At 45.0% G+C, this 17,416-nt stretch overlaps 1 protein-coding gene across 2 annotated transcripts in view; it reads left to right on the top strand.

Moving 5' to 3' along the window:
- The window catches only part of vps8 (VPS8 subunit of CORVET complex), an 83,712-nt gene extending 66,301 nt beyond the window's left edge, over positions 1-17,411 (top strand). The window contains exons 36-45 of one of the 2 annotated variants that reach the window (XM_085427206.1): positions 5,628-5,717; positions 7,456-7,632; positions 7,709-7,790; positions 9,312-9,394; positions 10,486-10,566; positions 11,154-11,323; positions 12,559-12,727; positions 14,065-14,118; positions 14,449-14,529; positions 15,981-17,411. In XM_085427206.1, coding sequence (XP_085283332.1) covers positions 5,628-5,717; positions 7,456-7,632; positions 7,709-7,790; positions 9,312-9,394; positions 10,486-10,566; positions 11,154-11,323; positions 12,559-12,727; positions 14,065-14,118; positions 14,449-14,529; positions 15,981-16,100 — 1,107 coding nt within the window. In that variant the 3' untranslated portion in view covers positions 16,101-17,411. The remainder of the gene's footprint in view (positions 1-5,627; positions 5,718-7,455; positions 7,633-7,708; positions 7,791-9,311; positions 9,395-10,485; positions 10,567-11,153; positions 11,324-12,558; positions 12,728-14,064; positions 14,119-14,448; positions 14,530-15,980) is intronic. The other variant, XM_085427205.1, reaches the window with a different exon arrangement.
- Positions 17,412-17,416: the final 5 nt, after the last annotated feature.

The following is a 17,416-nucleotide window of genomic DNA, read 5'->3' as shown; positions in this document are numbered from 1 at the left end:
AAGCTGCGGTAGAAGCCGCGATAGAAGCCGTGATAGAAGCTCTGATAGAAGCTGTGATAGAAGCTGTGATAGAAGCCGCGATAGAAGCCGCGATAGAAGCTCTGATAGAAGCTCTGATAGAAGCCGTGATAGAAGCTCTGATAGAAGCTCTGATAGAAGCTCTGATAGAAGCCGCGATAGAAGCTGCGATAGACGCTCTGATAGAAGCTGTGATAGAAGCTGTGATAGAAGCTGTGATAGATGCTGTGATAGAAGCCGCGATAGAAGCCGCGATAGAAGCTGCGATAGAAGCTCTGATAGAAGCTCTGATAGAAGCTGCGATAGAAGCCGCGATAGAAGCCGCGATAGAAGCCGCGATAGAAGCTGTGATAGAAGCTGTGATAGAAGCTCTGATAGAAGCCGCGGTAGAAGCCGCGATAGAAGCTGTGATAGAAGCTGCGGTAGAAGCCGCGATAGAAGCTGTGATAGAAGCCGCGATAGAAGCTGTGATAGAAGCCGCGGTAGAAGCCGAGGTAGAAGCCGCGATAGAAGCTGCGATAGAAGCTGCGATAGAAGCTCTGATAGAAGCTGCGATAGAAGCCGCGATAGAAGCTGCGATAGAAGCCGCGATAGAAGCTGTGATAGAAGCTGTGATAGAAGCCGCGGTAGAAGCCGCGATAGAAGCTGTGATAGAAGCTCTGATAGAAGCTGCGGTAGAAGCCGCGATAGAAGCCGTGATAGAAGCTCTGATAGAAGCTGTGATAGAAGCTGTGATAGAAGCCGCGATAGAAGCCGCGATAGAAGCTCTGATAGAAGCTCTGATAGAAGCCGTGATAGAAGCTCTGATAGAAGCTCTGATAGAAGCTCTGATAGAAGCCGCGATAGAAGCTGCGATAGACGCTCTGATAGAAGCTGTGATAGAAGCTGTGATAGAAGCTGTGATAGATGCTGTGATAGAAGCCGCGATAGAAGCCGCGATAGAAGCTGCGATAGAAGCTCTGATAGAAGCTCTGATAGAAGCTGCGATAGAAGCCGCGATAGAAGCCGCGATAGAAGCCGCGATAGAAGCTGTGATAGAAGCTGTGATAGAAGCTCTGATAGAAGCCGCGGTAGAAGCCGCGATAGAAGCTGTGATAGAAGCTGCGGTAGAAGCCGCGATAGAAGCTGTGATAGAAGCCGCGATAGAAGCTGTGATAGAAGCCGCGGTAGAAGCCGAGGTAGAAGCCGCGATAGAAGCTGCGATAGAAGCTGCGATAGAAGCTCTGATAGAAGCTGCGATAGAAGCCGCGATAGAAGCTGCGATAGAAGCCGCGATAGAAGCTGTGATAGAAGCTGTGATAGAAGCCGCGATAGAAGCCGTGATAGAAGCTCTGATAGAAGCCGCGGTAGAAGCCGCGATAGAAGCTGCGATAGAAGCCGCGGTAGAAGCCGCGATAGAAGCTGTGATAGAAGCCGCGATAGAAGCCGCGATAGAAGCTGTGATAGAAGCCGCGGTAGAAGCCGCGGTAGAAGCCGCGATAGAAGCTGCGATAGAAGCCGCGGTAGAAGCCGCGATAGAAGCTGTGATAGAAGCCGTGATAGAAGCTGTGATAGAAGCCGCGGTAGAAGCCGCGATAGAAGCTGCGATAGAAGCTGTGATAGAAGCCGCGATAGAAGCCGCGGTAGAAGCCGCGATAGAAGCTCTGATAGAAGCTCTGATAGAAGCTCTGATAGAAGCCGCGGTAGAAGCCGCGATAGAAGCTGTGATAGAAGCTGCGGTAGAAGCCGCGATAGAAGCCGTGATAGAAGCCGCGATAGAAGCCGCGATAGAAGCTGTGGTAGAAGCCGCGGTAGAAGCCGCGATAGAAGCTGCGATAGAAGCCGCGATAGAAGCTGTGATAGAAGCTGTGATAGAAGCTGCGATAGAAGCCGCGATAGAAGCTGTGATAGAAGCTCTGATAGAAGCTGTGATAGAAGCCGCGATAGAAGCCGCGATAGAAGCTGTGATAGAAGCTGTGATAGAAGCTGCGGTAGAAGCCGCGATAGAAGCCGCGATAGAAGCTCTGATAGAAGCTGCGGTAGAAGCCGCGATAGAAGCTGTGATAGAAGCTGTGATAGAAGCCGCGATAGAAGCTCTGATAGAAGCTGCGATAGAAGCTGTGATAGAAGCTGTGATAGAAGCTCTGATAGAAGCTGTGATAGAAGCTGCGATAGAAGCTCTGATAGAAGCTGTGATAGAAGCTGCGATAGAAGCTGTGATAGAAGCCGCGATAGAAGCCGCGATAGAAGCTGTGATAGAAGCTGCGATAGAAGCTGCGATAGAAGCTGCGATAGAAGCTGTGATAGAAGCCGCGATAGAAGCCGCGATAGAAGCTGTGATAGAAGCTGTGATAGAAGCCGCGATAGAAGCTGTGATAGAAGCTGTGATAGAAGCCGCGATAGAAGCTCTGATAGAAGCTGTGATAGAAGCCGCGATAGAAGCTCTGATAGAAGCTGTGATAGAAGCCGCGATAGAAGCTGCGATAGAAGCTGCGATAGAAGCTGCGATAGAAGCTGCGATAGAAGCCGCGATAGAAGCTGCGATAGAAGCTGTGATAGAAGCCGCGATAGAAGCCGCGATAGAAGCTGTGATAGAAGCCGTGATAGAAGCTCTGATAGAAGCTGCGGTAGAAGCCGCGATAGAAGCTGTGATAGAAGCTCTGATAGAAGCTGCGGTAGAAGCCGCGATAGAAGCTCTGATAGAAGCTCTGATAGAAGCTGCGGTAGAAGCCGCGATAGAAGCTGTGATAGAAGCTCTGATAGAAGCTGTGATAGAAGCTGTGATAGAAGCTCTGATAGAAGCTGTGATAGAAGCTGTGATAGAAGCCGCGATAGAAGCCGCGATAGAAGCTGTGATAGAAGCTCTGATAGAAGCTCTGATAGAAGCTGTGATAGAAGCTCTGATAGAAGCCGCGATAGAAGCTGCGATAGAAGCTCTGATAGAAGTTCTGATAGAAGCTGTGATAGAAGCTGTGATAGATGCTGTGATAGAAGCCGCGATAGAAGCTGTGATAGAAGCTCTGATAGAAGCTGTGAAAGAAGCCGCGATAGAAGCTGTGGTAGAAGCTGTGATAGAAGCTCTGATAGAAGACGCGATAGAAGCCGCGATAGAAGCCGCGATAGAAGCCGCGGTAGAAGCCGTGATAGAAGCTCTGATAGAAGCCGTGATAGAAGCCGCGATAGAAGCTGTGATAGAAGCTGTGATAGAAGCCGCGATAGAAGCCGCGATAGAAGCTGTGATAGAAGCTCTGATAGAAGCTCTGATAGAAGCCGCGATAGAAGCTGTGATAGAAGCTCTGATAGAAGCTCTGATAGAAGCTGTGATAGAAGCTCTGATAGAAGCCGCGATAGAAGCTGCGATAGAAGCTCTGATAGAAGTTCTGATAGAAGCTGTGATAGAAGCTGTGATAGAAGCTGTGATAGAAGCCGCGATAGAAGCTGCGATAGAAGCCGCGATAGAAGCTCTGATAGAAGCTGCGATAGAAGCCGCGATAGAAGCTGTGATAGAAGCCGCGATAGAAGCCGCGATAGAAGCTGCGATAGAAGCTGTGATAGAAGCCGTGATAGAAGCCGTGATAGAAGCCGCGATAGAAGCCGCGATAGAAGCTGTGATAGAAGCCGCGATAGAAGCCGTGATAGAAGCTGTGATAGAAGCTCTGATAGAAGCTGTGATAGAAGCCGCGATAGAAGCCGCGATAGAAGCCGCGATAGAAGCTGTGATAGAAGCTGCGGTAGAAGCCGCGATAGAAGCCGCGATAGAAGCTCTGATAGAAGCTGCGGTAGAAGCCGCGATAGAAGCCGCGATAGAAGCTCTGATAGAAGCTGTGATAGAAGCTGTGATAGAAGCTGTGATAGAAGCCGCGATAGAAGCTGTGATAGAAGCTGCGATAGAAGCTGTGATAGAAGCCGCGATAGAAGCTCTGATAGAAGCTGTGATAGAAGCTGCGATAGAAGCTCTGATAGAAGCTGTGATAGAAGCCGCGATAGAAGCCGCGATAGAAGCTCTGATAGAAGCTGTGATAGAAGCTGTGATAGAAGCTGTGATAGAAGCCGCGATAGAAGCTGTGATAGAAGCTGCGATAGAAGCTGTGATAGAAGCCGCGATAGAAGCTCTGATAGAAGCTGTGATAGAAGCTGCGATAGAAGCTCTGATAGAAGCTGTGATAGAAGCCGCGATAGAAGCCGCGATAGAAGCTGCGATAGAAGCTGCGATAGAAGCCGCGGTAGAAGCTGCGATAGAAGCTGCGATAGAAGCTGTGATAGAAGCCGCGATAGAAGCCGCGATAGAAGCTGTGATAGAAGCTGTGATAGAAGCTCTGATAGAAGCTGCGGTAGAAGCCGCGATAGAAGCTGTGATAGAAGCTCTGATAGAAGCTGCGGTAGAAGCCGCGATAGAAGCTGTGATAGAAGCTCTGATAGAAGCTGCGGTAGAAGCCGCGATAGAAGCTGTGATAGAAGCCGTGATAGAAGCCGCGATAGAAGCTGTGATAGAAGCTGTGATAGAAGCTGCGATAGAAGCTCTGATAGAAGCTGTGATAGAAGCCGCGATAGAAGCTGCGATAGAAGCTGTGATAGAAGCTGCGATAGAAGCTCTGATAGAAGCTGTGATAGAAGCCGCGATAGAAGCTGTGATAGAAGCCGCGATAGAAGCCGTGATAGAAGCTGTGATAGAAGCTGCGATAGAAGCTCTGATAGAAGCCGCGATAGAAGCCGCGATAGAAGCCGCGATAGAAGCTCTGATAGAAGCTGTGATAGAAGCTGCGATAGAAGCTCTGATAGAAGCTGTGATAGAAGCCGCGATAGAAGCCGCGATAGAAGCTGCGATAGAAGCTGCGATAGAAGCTGCGATAGAAGCCGCGATAGAAGCCGTGATAGAAGCTGTGATAGAAGCTCTGATAGAAGCTGTGATAGAAGCCGCGATAGAAGCTGTGATAGAAGCTGTGATAGAAGCTCTGATAGAAGCTGTGATAGAAGCCGCGATAGAAGCTGTGATAGAAGCTGTGATAGAAGCTCTGATAGAAGCTGTGATAGAAGCCGCGATAGAAGCTGTGATAGAAGCTGCGATAGAAGCTGTGATAGAAGCTGTGGGGTCCTCGTCGTTGAGATAACTCACTGGGTTTCAGCTCTTCAGGTGGGAAGAAGATTAAAGGTTTTTGTAGTCTTTCATAGCTTCATTTGCCTTCAAGCTGCTTTTTTAGAAGTTTTACTGCAGTCTGTTAAGTATCTACAGATCCACCAGGACACCGAACTAACCTCATTTTAAGAAGAAGAGATGTCTGCGCAGCTGTGATGATGAAATTGTTGCCTAGAGTCAGGATGAACACTTTAAATGCAGTTGAACTCTTTTTCTTGCTGTTGACTGTGCACAGTGCACGCATGCTCGACACAGTGTAGGAAATACGATTTAAAATGTAAATTTAAATTCACAAGTCTTAAATGGGTGTTTTCAAATATAAGAAATTACACAGGGTGTAAGGATGATCTACACCCTGAGTGTCAATCATAAACACAGCAAGCTGGAGCAGCTCAGTGGAAAGAATCAAGCAGCATGTTAGTCGTGACTGCACAGGTAAGCATCCTGCAGCCAGACTGAGGCGACCGTGTTAAACATTCAATGTTTTTATCTCTAGATAACTCAGAAGCACCACTGCAACGAAGCTACAGCCTACCTGCTGGAGATGAAAGGAGATGTTCACGGAGCATTTGCTGTCTCATTAGAGGTAACAGCATAACATCAAAATACCAATTCAGCTGATTTATATAGCAACACTTGCGATTTAAACTGTGAGGTAAAGACTCTACAATATTTATGCTCTAATCGTAAACCTTTTTAACTCGAGACAACAAGCAATGACCTTACTGCCTTACTGCCCACTTTGTTGGGCTGCCACGCTGTCACATCCTTTTGACATCAGAGCTGTTTTAATTCTTGGTGGCATCGAGGTGCTGAAACATTCGTCAGAGGTTCTGATTGATCTTCACACCAGAGGTCCTCTGGGCGGGGTGACTGGTTCTTATATGGTGCTTTTCTACTCTTCTGAGCATTCAAAGCGCTTTATACAACTTGTGCATTCACCCATTCACACCAGCACATTTTTCTAAGTGCTTTCTAGCTAACATTCACACACATGCATGTATCTCGCCCAAGGATATTTGACTAGGGGAAGTCAGGAATCGAACCACCAACCTTCTGATCAGTAGATGACCTGCTCTACCGCCTGAGCTGGTCATCTGAGTATATTCAGGAAACCAGTTTGAGATTGTTTGAGCTTTGTGACGTGATGTGTTATCCTGCTTGAAGCAGCCATCATGTACACTGTGGTTGTAAAGGGACGGGCAATACTTTGGCAGGATGTAGCATTTAAACAATGTTTAATTAAGCGTTGTGCGATATGACAAAATGAAAACATCTATTGTTTCATATTATACGCTGTTGTTTGTTTCGTGGCGTCGCAAAACTGTTTACGGCAATATTTTTTCATGTCTGGATGGTCACCGCGTGGATGCAGGCACAGAGAAAACCAGAGAAGATGGCGGCTGTTACAACTTATGTGTAGAAATGTATCGTTTAATGCATCGGTCAAAACACTCGACGCCCAGCTGAAAACACTTCACACAAGCTGCCCAAGAGTCACTGAGCTGACAGGAAAAGCTGTGCTTTATATCGTTCTCGGGACGAGAACTGTGACATATCTGAGATTTCTGTCGTGTCGCACAGTTCTAACTTAATTGGTACTTAGAGACCTAAAGTGTGCTACACACAGGGCTGGATGGATCCATGTTTTCATGTTCATGTCAAATTCTGATCTTCCTGTCTGAATGTTGCTGTAGAAATTGCGGCTCATCAAATTAGTGTTTCCTGGCTTCTGTTGTGAAAAGTGTTGCCTCAGTTTCCTGTTCTTAGCTGAAGTGGTGCCTCCTGTAATCGGCTCCTGCTGTAGCCCTTTAAGAATAACTGGCTTTAATGAGCCGTCATCTGAGCTACTGTTTCCTTCGCATCAGCTCGATGCAGAATACCTATACTCCTCAGACTGCAGCATCAATGAGGCATTTTTGCTCAGAGAATTGCTCACTGGGTAGTTTCTTTTCTGTAAACCCTACAAGATGGTTTTGTGGGCAAATCCAAGTCGATCAATCAGCCTGTCTGTCACCAACAACCATGTTCAAAGTCACTTTGCACCCAAACCTTCCCAGTTTCACTTTGAACTTCAGCAGCTTGGCCTGAATGCACTTAGCAGCTGCTGTGTGATTGGCTGAGTCAATACTCTCATTGCAAAGCAGATGAACACGTGTAACAAAGTGACCTGTAAGTGGTATGTTGGTGTTTACACAGACAGTGTTTTTCATTGTGAAGTAAAACATTTTCATACTTAAAATAGTGAAAGACCAGGTTGTTATACTGCTGCTGTCTTATGGATGTAATTGTTGTGTCAAAAAGCTTTTTTGCTCTCTGTGAAGACCCTGAAGGAAACACTGTGTGCTCTGACTGCTGAGAGTGACAGTGGAGCGAAGGATGGGAGATGGGACGAGGCTGTAAGAACTGAATCGGTGCTGATGAAATTAAAGGAGTCTGTGAATGACATCATTGTCTTCTGTCATCGAAGTTGTCAGGGCCTGGACCAGAAACAGAGAGAGGTGGGTGCTGTGCGCGGGTACGCTTGCTGTGAAGAACTGGCATTGCTAGTTATTCCTTGTTTTCCTTATCTCACAGGTTCTCTGGTTTCCACTGTTGGACACAATGATGGCGTCTCAGAAACAAGTAAAGGGGCTCAATGCTAAACACACCTCTGACGGTAACAGTTTGCATGCATCACTACACATGTAAACAAAGATGCCTCACTATGACGATGCTTCCTCTCTAGTCTTTCAGATCTGTGCAGCTCTCTGATGGCTTTTTGTAAATTTAACACATTTTGTTAAAGTATAAAAAGCTACTGATGCTGAGCTCCCTCGGTCAGACAAACTGACCAGTTCTGTGATTCAACAAAGCCAAAAACAGCCATTGCCTAATAACCTGAATATGACGAGCTAGTAACCCTTTGTTCAGTGCAGTTTTATAGTGATTATAAGCTTGTGCTACGGCAGGAGATGGGACAAATACAACTACAGTGTGAAACACACTGTCAGGCCAGCGTTACACATCAAGTTTAGGTTTTGATGTTGATGTTCAACCACAGTGGTGGAAAAACTACTGAGACTCTTTAGTTAAAGTCCTACCGCCTCATTTTAGACCAGCGGTCCCCAACCCCCGGGCCTCGGACCGGTAGCGGTCCGTGAGTCGTTTGGTACCGGGCCGCGAGAGTTGAGGTTCAGGTATGAAATGTCTGGTTTCTGGGTTTTTATCGGTTTTCAGCGTTATTTTGTTATCCTTTTTATCGTTGACTCGGTTTTCCTGGGTCTTTTCACGTGCGTTATGAATAAATCTTTTTTCGGTACCGGTACTAGTTTTATTTTGTTGCATTTATCCGCAACACCTTAAAGGCCGGTCCATGAAAATGTTGTCGGGCATAAACCGGTCCGTGGTTGGAGACCGCTGTTTTAGACTAGAGCATTTAAAAATGTCAAATGATCCTAGTTATTTTGTCTGTATGTGCTCAGACAAAGCTCAGTGTGTTTACCTTTGTTTGATAGAATATGCAGCACTCCCTTAAAAGAATATTTCATTGACCCAGGACCAGTATTACCTCCTTCCCATTGTCCTTCCTGCCCGCTCTCAGGGTTCAGCAGTGACCGGTGGGTCACGTTAGCATAGCTCAGGAGATAAAGCGAACCCTCCACTGTTCTGAACACTGATGGTTTGATCCTGCATGCCAGAGCTTAGAGCTTGTATTAAGTGAAAAAAAGAGCCAATGGAACAAGTGAAAATTCTCCAGATCCAAGATGCACCGTCTCAAAACAAGTCCCCATATCTCACTGAAATGTTGCTCTGTAGCTGATTGTGTCTTATTTTAAGTGTGATGAGATATTTTGACTAGAAATTAGACAAATATACTTGCAGTGAACCCAGTGCAGACATAACTGAGTCTGAGTTTATTCAGTGAGAATGTCCGGGGGGCTGAGCAGGGTGATGAATATGCTGTAGTCCTCAGCACTGATGGGCTAGCTCACTGTGGGGAGCTGATTTGACGACATGAACTTTGTTTCAAAGGAAATAAAACAGTTTAGCTCTAACTGCAGAAGGATCCGTGAGACTGTTTGAGCTGTGATTTTGTTGCTCATCAGAGAGAAAATTGTACAAGCGTTTTTTTTTTTATTGTTTTGTTATTGAATCAGTTCTTGGTGTGGCTAATTCATCATGTCTGTAAATGTCTTAGTGCTGAAGGAGCTCACGATGAAGGTTCTCAATGCTATGAGCAGCTTTATTTCTTTACCTGCCATCATTCAACAGATCCTGCAGGTTTGTATGCAGTCTGTCCGTGCATCTATATGCACACACACACACACACACACACACACACACACACACACACACACAGTACGGTGAGAAATTCTTAAACCCACCCTTCATGTGTCTTGCTGCATGCTCAGTCATCCAGGTAAGTAAATGACGTGAAGGTGAGTCCATCCTACCTGCAGCGGCATCGCAGACCACGCCCGCCACAATAATAGAGCAATTCTTTATTTAATTATAAACTTTGTCCTAATTCTGTCCTGTGTTTTAACTATTGAATAATAAAAAGGAAACATCACAAAAACACTTAAGGTCATGAAAATCAATTGAGATTTAGCGATTCAACGAGGCATCCACCTTATTTATCGAAAAGTATCGTTAGCGGTGATACTGGCCCGTATTTACTTGGTATCGGATCGATACCAAAATATGCAGTGTGGCACACCACGACCTCCCAGCCCATTGTTCTTTCAGTGATGCTAGTTCAGTCGTTGTGCAAATGTGGAAACCTGCAGTCAGCTGAGACTGAATCACCTGGATGAGTGAAACGTTTTTATCAGGTCCTCCGGCTGAAGGATGTGTTCATCCACCGTTCATCAGAACGGCTGCTTCTCCTACAGCACAATCTAGAATTTATTCCAGCATAACCTTTGCTCTCAGTCACAGACAGTTGATTACAAAGTCTGTGACGGATCATGAGCCAGACGAGCTACTGCATCACTGACGCTCCCACAGAGAAAAGTTTCACATGAATTCCAGTCATTTTGTAGTAAATACTCTTGGTTTCTTTGTGTGGTCCGACATCGCCCCAGTTTGACGACATTTAAATTATGTTAGCATTGAGTTTAATGCAAGCTAAGGCTCGTTTCATTATTTGGACTTATTTTACTGTTTAACAACATGTTTGTTCAGATTGGTCAAACAATCCTATGAACAGTAGCAGCAGTTTATACCAACACAGCAATTAATTACTGGCTGTGTTTACATCCTGATTTAGCTTAATCTTATTTGTCTGTGCCACAGAGCACCAGACATATGGTCACACTGTTCACTGACACTGCGTAACATCAGACTGCATCTGCCTGCTTGTTTGTTAGGATCCAGTGTATGGCAAAGGCAAGCTGGCGGAGATTCAAGGCCTCATTCTGGGTATGCTGGACACGTTTAACTATGAACAGGTAAGACGTGTGTGTGTGTGTGTGTGTGTGTGTGTGTGTGTGTGTGTGTGTGTGTGTGTGTGGCAAAGTGCTACTGAGCGGTGTACCATAGGCAGGAGAAAAGTTGTTGTACCATAGGCACGAGAAAAGTTGTCGTACCATAGGCACGAGGAGTGTGTGTGTGAATTGCAGGTAATATTTGTGCTCTAAACAGCTGTTTGAGTTGGGTATATGAAAGGAACCATATTATAGAGACGTGTCTCCATGGACAATAGCATTGTATGATGACGTGTTAATAATCGTTGTTTGCCAGGAGCAAAAACAGATGAATCAGAACCTCTCGAGCTTTTACACACATGTTGCTGTTTGCATGAATGCAGACATATGCCTTTGGAAACGTTTTCAGCATAGCATAGACATTACCGCCCGTTTCAACCCATCATTACCATCTGATGGGTTGAAACGGGCGGTTTGTGCTGCTCATGTAGTCATGGTGTGACAATAATCTTTAGCCTTGATCTGTGAAGGAAACACGTTATTCTAATTACACATTTTGAACTCTTTATGGCACATGAATGTAGACATAACTAAGAAAAAAAATGTTTCAGACTTTACTTGAAACAACCACCAATCTGTTGAACTACGACCTCCACTGGTCCCTGGCTCACCTGCGTGCTGCTGTCACAAGAGGACTCCACCCACGACAAGACTGCTGTAACATCTGCCTCCAGCAGTACAAGAGGAGGCAGGACGCATCTGAGGAGATCATTGTTTTCAGGTGACACACACGCATTATATATGTATACATATGTGTGTGTGTTTACATGGGAAACTCTTCCAGCTCCTTTACTTTTTGTATAATCATGTTTGCACTCCATGTTTCTTCTTTTGTTATTGCCAAAGTGTCATTAGCACGCATCATGACTGTAACTCAGTATTAGTTTATGAACATTGAATAACACATTAACAATGACAAACCAATGTTCTGTTAATCAGTCGTGACACCTTGTTTATACAATATTTAAGACTTAAAAGGCTCACAGCTGATCATACCCAGGTCTTGGTAACAAGTAACAAACTGAATCATCTTTTTATAAACTTTATCTTGAATAACTATTTTCTGATCTGCTCTTCACCCGCAGAGCCTGTATGACCTGTTACATGTCGTCTCATGTCTGTGTCCTATAATTTTAATGATCTCATCATTTTCCATATAATCAATAAGCCATTTGTGATTAAGATGCCGTCATGGAGAGTTTTACCAACATGATAAGCTAGTGAACTAAGCAATCTTGTGCAAAATCTAAAGTTAAGTAATGTTGTCATTGAGCATCAGTGAAGTCTTGTAGGCAGTCATCGTCCGAGGATAATGGCCTGACCAAAACAACTGAAATGATTCAATTCAGGTTTATCAAATAACACAAATTTAAACAACAGTTTTGTCAAAGCGCATCAAACTGTAAGTTAAAGACTCGATTCTTTTAGAGAAAAAGCCCGAAAATCAGACATTTTGCTGTGAGCAACACGTGGAGACAGCGGGAAGGAAAAACTCCCTTTTAACAGGAAGAAACCTGCAGCAGAACCAGGCTCAGGGAGGGGCAGGGCCATCTGCTGCGACCGGTTAGTGATGATGGGAGGGAGAAGGAAAACCAAATAAGTTGAGGAGAAAACAGTCAGTGATCTTCATTAACAGCCAGTCAGTCAGAATGACCTGCTCTGGGAGTGCCTTAATGCACACAGCAGCAATAATGTCTGAAAGACCTCAATGCAAACCACGTAATGCTAAAGCCCAGCAGAGGCCCTATGAGACAAAAAGCAGACCCGGTCTACTGATTGAATTTTACACCGCCCCATCCAGATTATGCCAGAAGTTTTGGTTATGGCTCATTATTAGAACCCTTGGCCCACAGCTCACAGATCCCTTCACTAGGCTTTCTTAGATGGAACTTGTTGCTAAAAGCAAAACAATCCATAGACATTAAAATGACTGTTTATGAATGTCTGTCTCTCCAGCTGTGGTCACCTGTACCACCTGCAGTGCCTGCAGCAAAAGGATTGTGTGTGGGGCTGTGCTTCAGAGCTGCAGCGGCAGTGGAGGTGCTACAAGTGTTCGGCCATCCACGGAGGAAGAGTCGGGCCTTCCACTGAACCAAAGAGAGGCCGTAGCACATCTCTGGCACAGGTGTGTGTGTGTGTGTGTGTGTGTGTGTGTGTGTGTGTGTGTGTGTGTGTGTGTGTGTGTGTGTGTGTGTGTGTGTGTGTGTGTGTGTGTGACAGTGAAAGAAGATATGTCAGTGCTTTAACCCAGCATGAAATGATAGAAGTTTGTTCAAAAATACAACAAGCACCGAGCTAAAGCAAAATGTATTCTGCTCACATGTTCACCTTTATGGCTGTGTGGAATCAGACAGTACAGATGTGACTGCAGACATTCAGCAGGGGTTTAGAAAGCGTAGCATTAACTGTTGTCTCCCATTTTCAGTGGCTTGAAGCGATTTTGTCAGACAGCCCACAGTCTCATCTTTCCTTGTTATTGTGTTGCAAATAGGGCTGATTAAAGCTCTGGTCATTCCAAGCACTGAACCTGCAGCTGGAGCTGACCCTTTGGCACAGATGTTGATGCAGTTAAAGGAGAAAAACCAAACAGCTAATCCAACAAGAAAGGACACAGCAGGGGTGTCACACTCATTTTAAACGGGGGACCACCTACAGCCCACTCTTCTCTGTCAGTGTGAAGACGTTACATATTTAACTGTTTTTCTACATGATGAAGAAAAAGACAGGAATCCATCAGCACGACTCTTTGGATTTAAATTGTAAGAAATAAAACGTCAGATCATTTCAGACTGTCCAGTTTTTGTTTTTTAGTCATAAAGAAACAGAACTTTCTACAGCAGAGAGTGGAAACAGAAACTAAGAGATTTCTTAGAGCCTAATTAGTTTCCTTTGGTACTGAACAGCAGAAATGAGGCTTTCTTGTCAGAGGTCATTTTTGAGGGGAAAACAGCAGCTGTACAAAACAGCTGGTTCATAAAAGCAAGCGAGTAATGCAGAACATACCAGCATCAACCTTTGATGGGAAACTGGTGGGCTTTTATTGTGGTGGAAGCATGGCAGCGAAGCCAAGATAAATTCATGACGATGTTTTGCTGTTGGTTCGATGAGTTTTGGTCGTCGAGTGACGAAACCTGCAGCTTTCGAGTCTGTGCGATGTGGTAACACGCGTGTGCGTGCTGCCGGGGGGTCCGTGTTGACGTCTTTCTGTGCAATCTGTTTACCTGATCTTTAATGGCTGCTTTATCTGTTTGGTGTTTCTGTGGACACACACGTTTGTATTTAAATGACACATTTGATACATCCTATTAACCCAGATGCTCTGGTGTTGCGTTTCATGACATGGGCGGAGCTGGGCGGCCTTCCAAACCTTGCTGTTTTGATTTCATTGTTGAGTCCAAGGATGAGGAACGTTGTACTGAAACTAACATGGCTGAAACAACGCTGTCCCTCTCTGTGCCACAGACACATGTGACATCAGCACGCCAAGACACAGGGGCGTCGGCTCTCAGGAAGAAGGTAGGTTTGATCGACCCCCGGGCGTCGCGCTGTGGCCCTCTGCTGATCTGTTTCTGCTCAAACGTTTTCTGAGCAATAACTCTGAAATCATGGATCACGTACACAACTTATTCTATTCAAATCTCAGTTTGTAGTTTAATGTCAACATTAATGTCAACAGCATTCTGTAGTTAACGTGAGTCTCATCAATCGAATGTGAGACGGATCAAACTAATAACTATGTTGCAGTTCTGGTTTCTTTCTAAATTACTGTCATTTTTGCACTTTTTACACAATATGTAACAAATGACATCGTAATAGAGCGTCTGTGGTGTATGTGCTGTGACGCAGGTGTTCACTGAGGCAGCACTGGACCTTCAGCAGGAGCAGTCCTGGGATGAAATCCGCTGCTTATACCGAGGACCATCCAGGGTATTAAAACGAGCGCATTTTCATTAGGACATGACAGATTCCACTGATGCTGAAATTAATGTGACGCAGTGCTTGTTGTTTTTTGTTATAGTTTAAAAACAGTTATCATTACACAACAGCAGTAAAAACAAACACAAGCAGGTGATCCTACAGGTGAGTTTGTGTGCTTGTGTACTGCTCTGAAATGTCAAACAATCAAGATGTGATTGACGTGCAGGCTTGTTGCACAGAAGTGTTGCATTAGCTATTTTTACACAAAACGACATTTTCAGAGGCTCAGAAGTAACTGGATGGACCGATAAGCAGTTTCTTGGCAGGTTGAGCCACGAAACTGGTAAAAAAGCAGTCTTTGCTTATCCAGTTATTTCAGTGCACGTAGCCTTGGTAGGGTGTGTCCATCTGTGGGACCAGCACCCCAAAACAGGAAGTCCCCGTTTATCTAATCCTGATGTATGTTTCTGTGGGTCAGCAGGCAGTGCAGAGTCTAGGAGTTGATGAGCGAGGCCACTGGTTTCTGAATGTCTACCCTCCCTCCTCCACTGGGAGGAACCCTGAGTTGCCTTGCAGGCCCAGTATTCATCAGCCCCCCCTCTAGATCAGTGCCAAGCCACTCAGTTGAACTGTTAGAAATCTGGAGTAAATTGTAAGAGCTATTTAAACTCTATTAATAATAATGTATTGCATTTATACAGCGCTTTTCAGGACCCCTCAAAGCGCTTTACAATGCCACTATTCAGTCACTCTCACATTCACACACTGGTGGAGGCAGCTACAGTTGTAGCCACAGCTGCCCTGGGGCGCACTGACAGAGGTGAGGCTGCCATATCGCGCCATCGGCCCCTCTGGCCAACACCAGTAGGCGGTAGGTGAAGTGTCTTGCCCAAGGACACGACGACCGAGACGGTCCGAGCCGGGGCTCGAACCGGCAACCTGCCGATTACAAGACGAACTCCCAACTCTTGAGCCACAATCGCCCCGTGATACTCAAGTTTTTACCTTCACAAAGGGTTAAAAAAGGAATATGCACAATTTAGACTATTTGAATGGGTGATATTTTATTAAAGCACAACCCAAAAGTAATAAAAACAGAATCAAATCCCTTGAATTATACTTATCTAACCTACTCTGATCTAATGTTGACTAGTGTTCCTGATAATAGTCCAACAGGAAAACAGAATCCTGGAAATTCAGCTCCAGACTTACTGCTGACGATACAATCCAAGCTCTCACTGCGGTTGCACAGGGACTGAGGGCTCCTAACAGCGCACAGTCACTCCCGAAGCCATGCAACCTGTGGTTTAGCTCAACCTCCTGAGCTGCAGTCAGTCAGGCTGCAGACCAGCGAGGGTGCCGTGCTATCCACCACCAACAACATCAACAATGCCCACGTGAGCATCAGGATGGACCATGATCTTTTTTTCTTCTGTTTCTATATCTTCTCTCTTTCCTAGTTGTCCATGCTTTCAGAAGTCTCCCACTGCCACGAGAAAACAGGATCTCTGTTCTCCGTCCAGCTGGGAACAGAAAGTTTCCAACTGAAACTCTCTCCTCCGCCTCTCTTCGAAGAATAACATCATGACTGCTTGAGGACAACATTTTCCTTTTGCTCTTTTCAACACCAAAGTCCTTTGGGAGTAGCTGACGTCAGATCTCGCTTTAGTCCCAGTTATTCCATCTTTCTTTGTTTTTTACTGTGTACAACTTTACCCAAAATGTTGGTTGAAGAAATGCTGCAGAAGTCTTCAGCTGGATAAGCTCTGCGCCTCATCTGGCTCATTTTGAAATAGAAGTTGATGTTTGGTGTGAGTTAAAGTTCGATGCAGCAGTTCAACTCTGAGGTGGGACTTCCAGGGAGTGATCTTTAAAAAACATGAAAAGCTTTGCTGAACACCTCAAAACTGTTCATATTTACACTAATATATTATTAATGACCTGTGAAGATTTTCAACATTTTCAAAAAATATTAGAAAAAAACGATGTGCTGTGTAAATTAAATGAAGCACTGGTATCTTTAGCATAAAAATGAGTGTCCCTGTGTGTAGCCTGAGCTTTTCTGTGTAGAGGCAGCGTGTGATTGTCAGTCAAACAGGAAACCTTGGCCTAGACTAGAGGGAAAACAAGGAGTGAAATTAAAGCTCAAATATGACTAAAAACCACTTCAAATGTTGTTTCTGTTGGAGTTATCCTCCTGCTCCTCATGCTCGGTTTACAGCACATTATGGCTTCATTAATAATTCGACCAGAGCAACAAAGGCCAGAATGATTCCCAGCAAATGATGGTTTTCTGTCTCCTCTGCCACATATGTGTACATATTCAAATCATTTGGCTTTCTGTTGCACATTATGTGGTAACTGTAATGATTGTGGCTGGATGTTGTGATCACTGTTGTTACTTGTAACAGACAAAGCAGAAGCAGAGGGAGGTTCGGCCCACGCAGTGCTGTTCTGGGTTATTCATCTTTACATTTAAAAAGCTCCCATCTGAAAACATCGAATCAAATTTGTCATCAGTGACATCACTGATACTAAATCCTTATTGAGTGTTTCTCCTGCCTGAGAGCTGTAAGAACGGGGACTTAAACTCTGCTTAATAAACCAGCACGTACTGTATATTGTCTCATGTGGTGTTTGCTTTGTTTGTCTTCAGCTCTCATAATTTTGAGTTAAAGTTCTGCATCACACCAACTTCAAAATCCTCTTTTAGAAAACCTTCAAAACTTCCTCTGAGGAATCAGTTTGACTTTGTACTAACAGCGCACTGACATCTAGAGCTCAAAACTCTGCAAGCAGTTACAGATTTCAGTCCGATATATCAGGACAAAGACATTGTTACACAGTTACAGAGAGCACGCAGACAGGATTTTACATCTCCCATCTCCAGAGGCTG

This window comes from Rhamphochromis longiceps, linkage group LG13 (genome assembly GCF_057381845.1).
Source record: "Rhamphochromis longiceps isolate RC_006_pf linkage group LG13, R_longiceps_female_GT1.1, whole genome shotgun sequence".
Taxonomy (NCBI): Eukaryota; Metazoa; Chordata; class Actinopteri; order Cichliformes; family Cichlidae; genus Rhamphochromis; species Rhamphochromis longiceps.
This window is presented reverse-complemented; position numbering and strand designations above follow the sequence as displayed.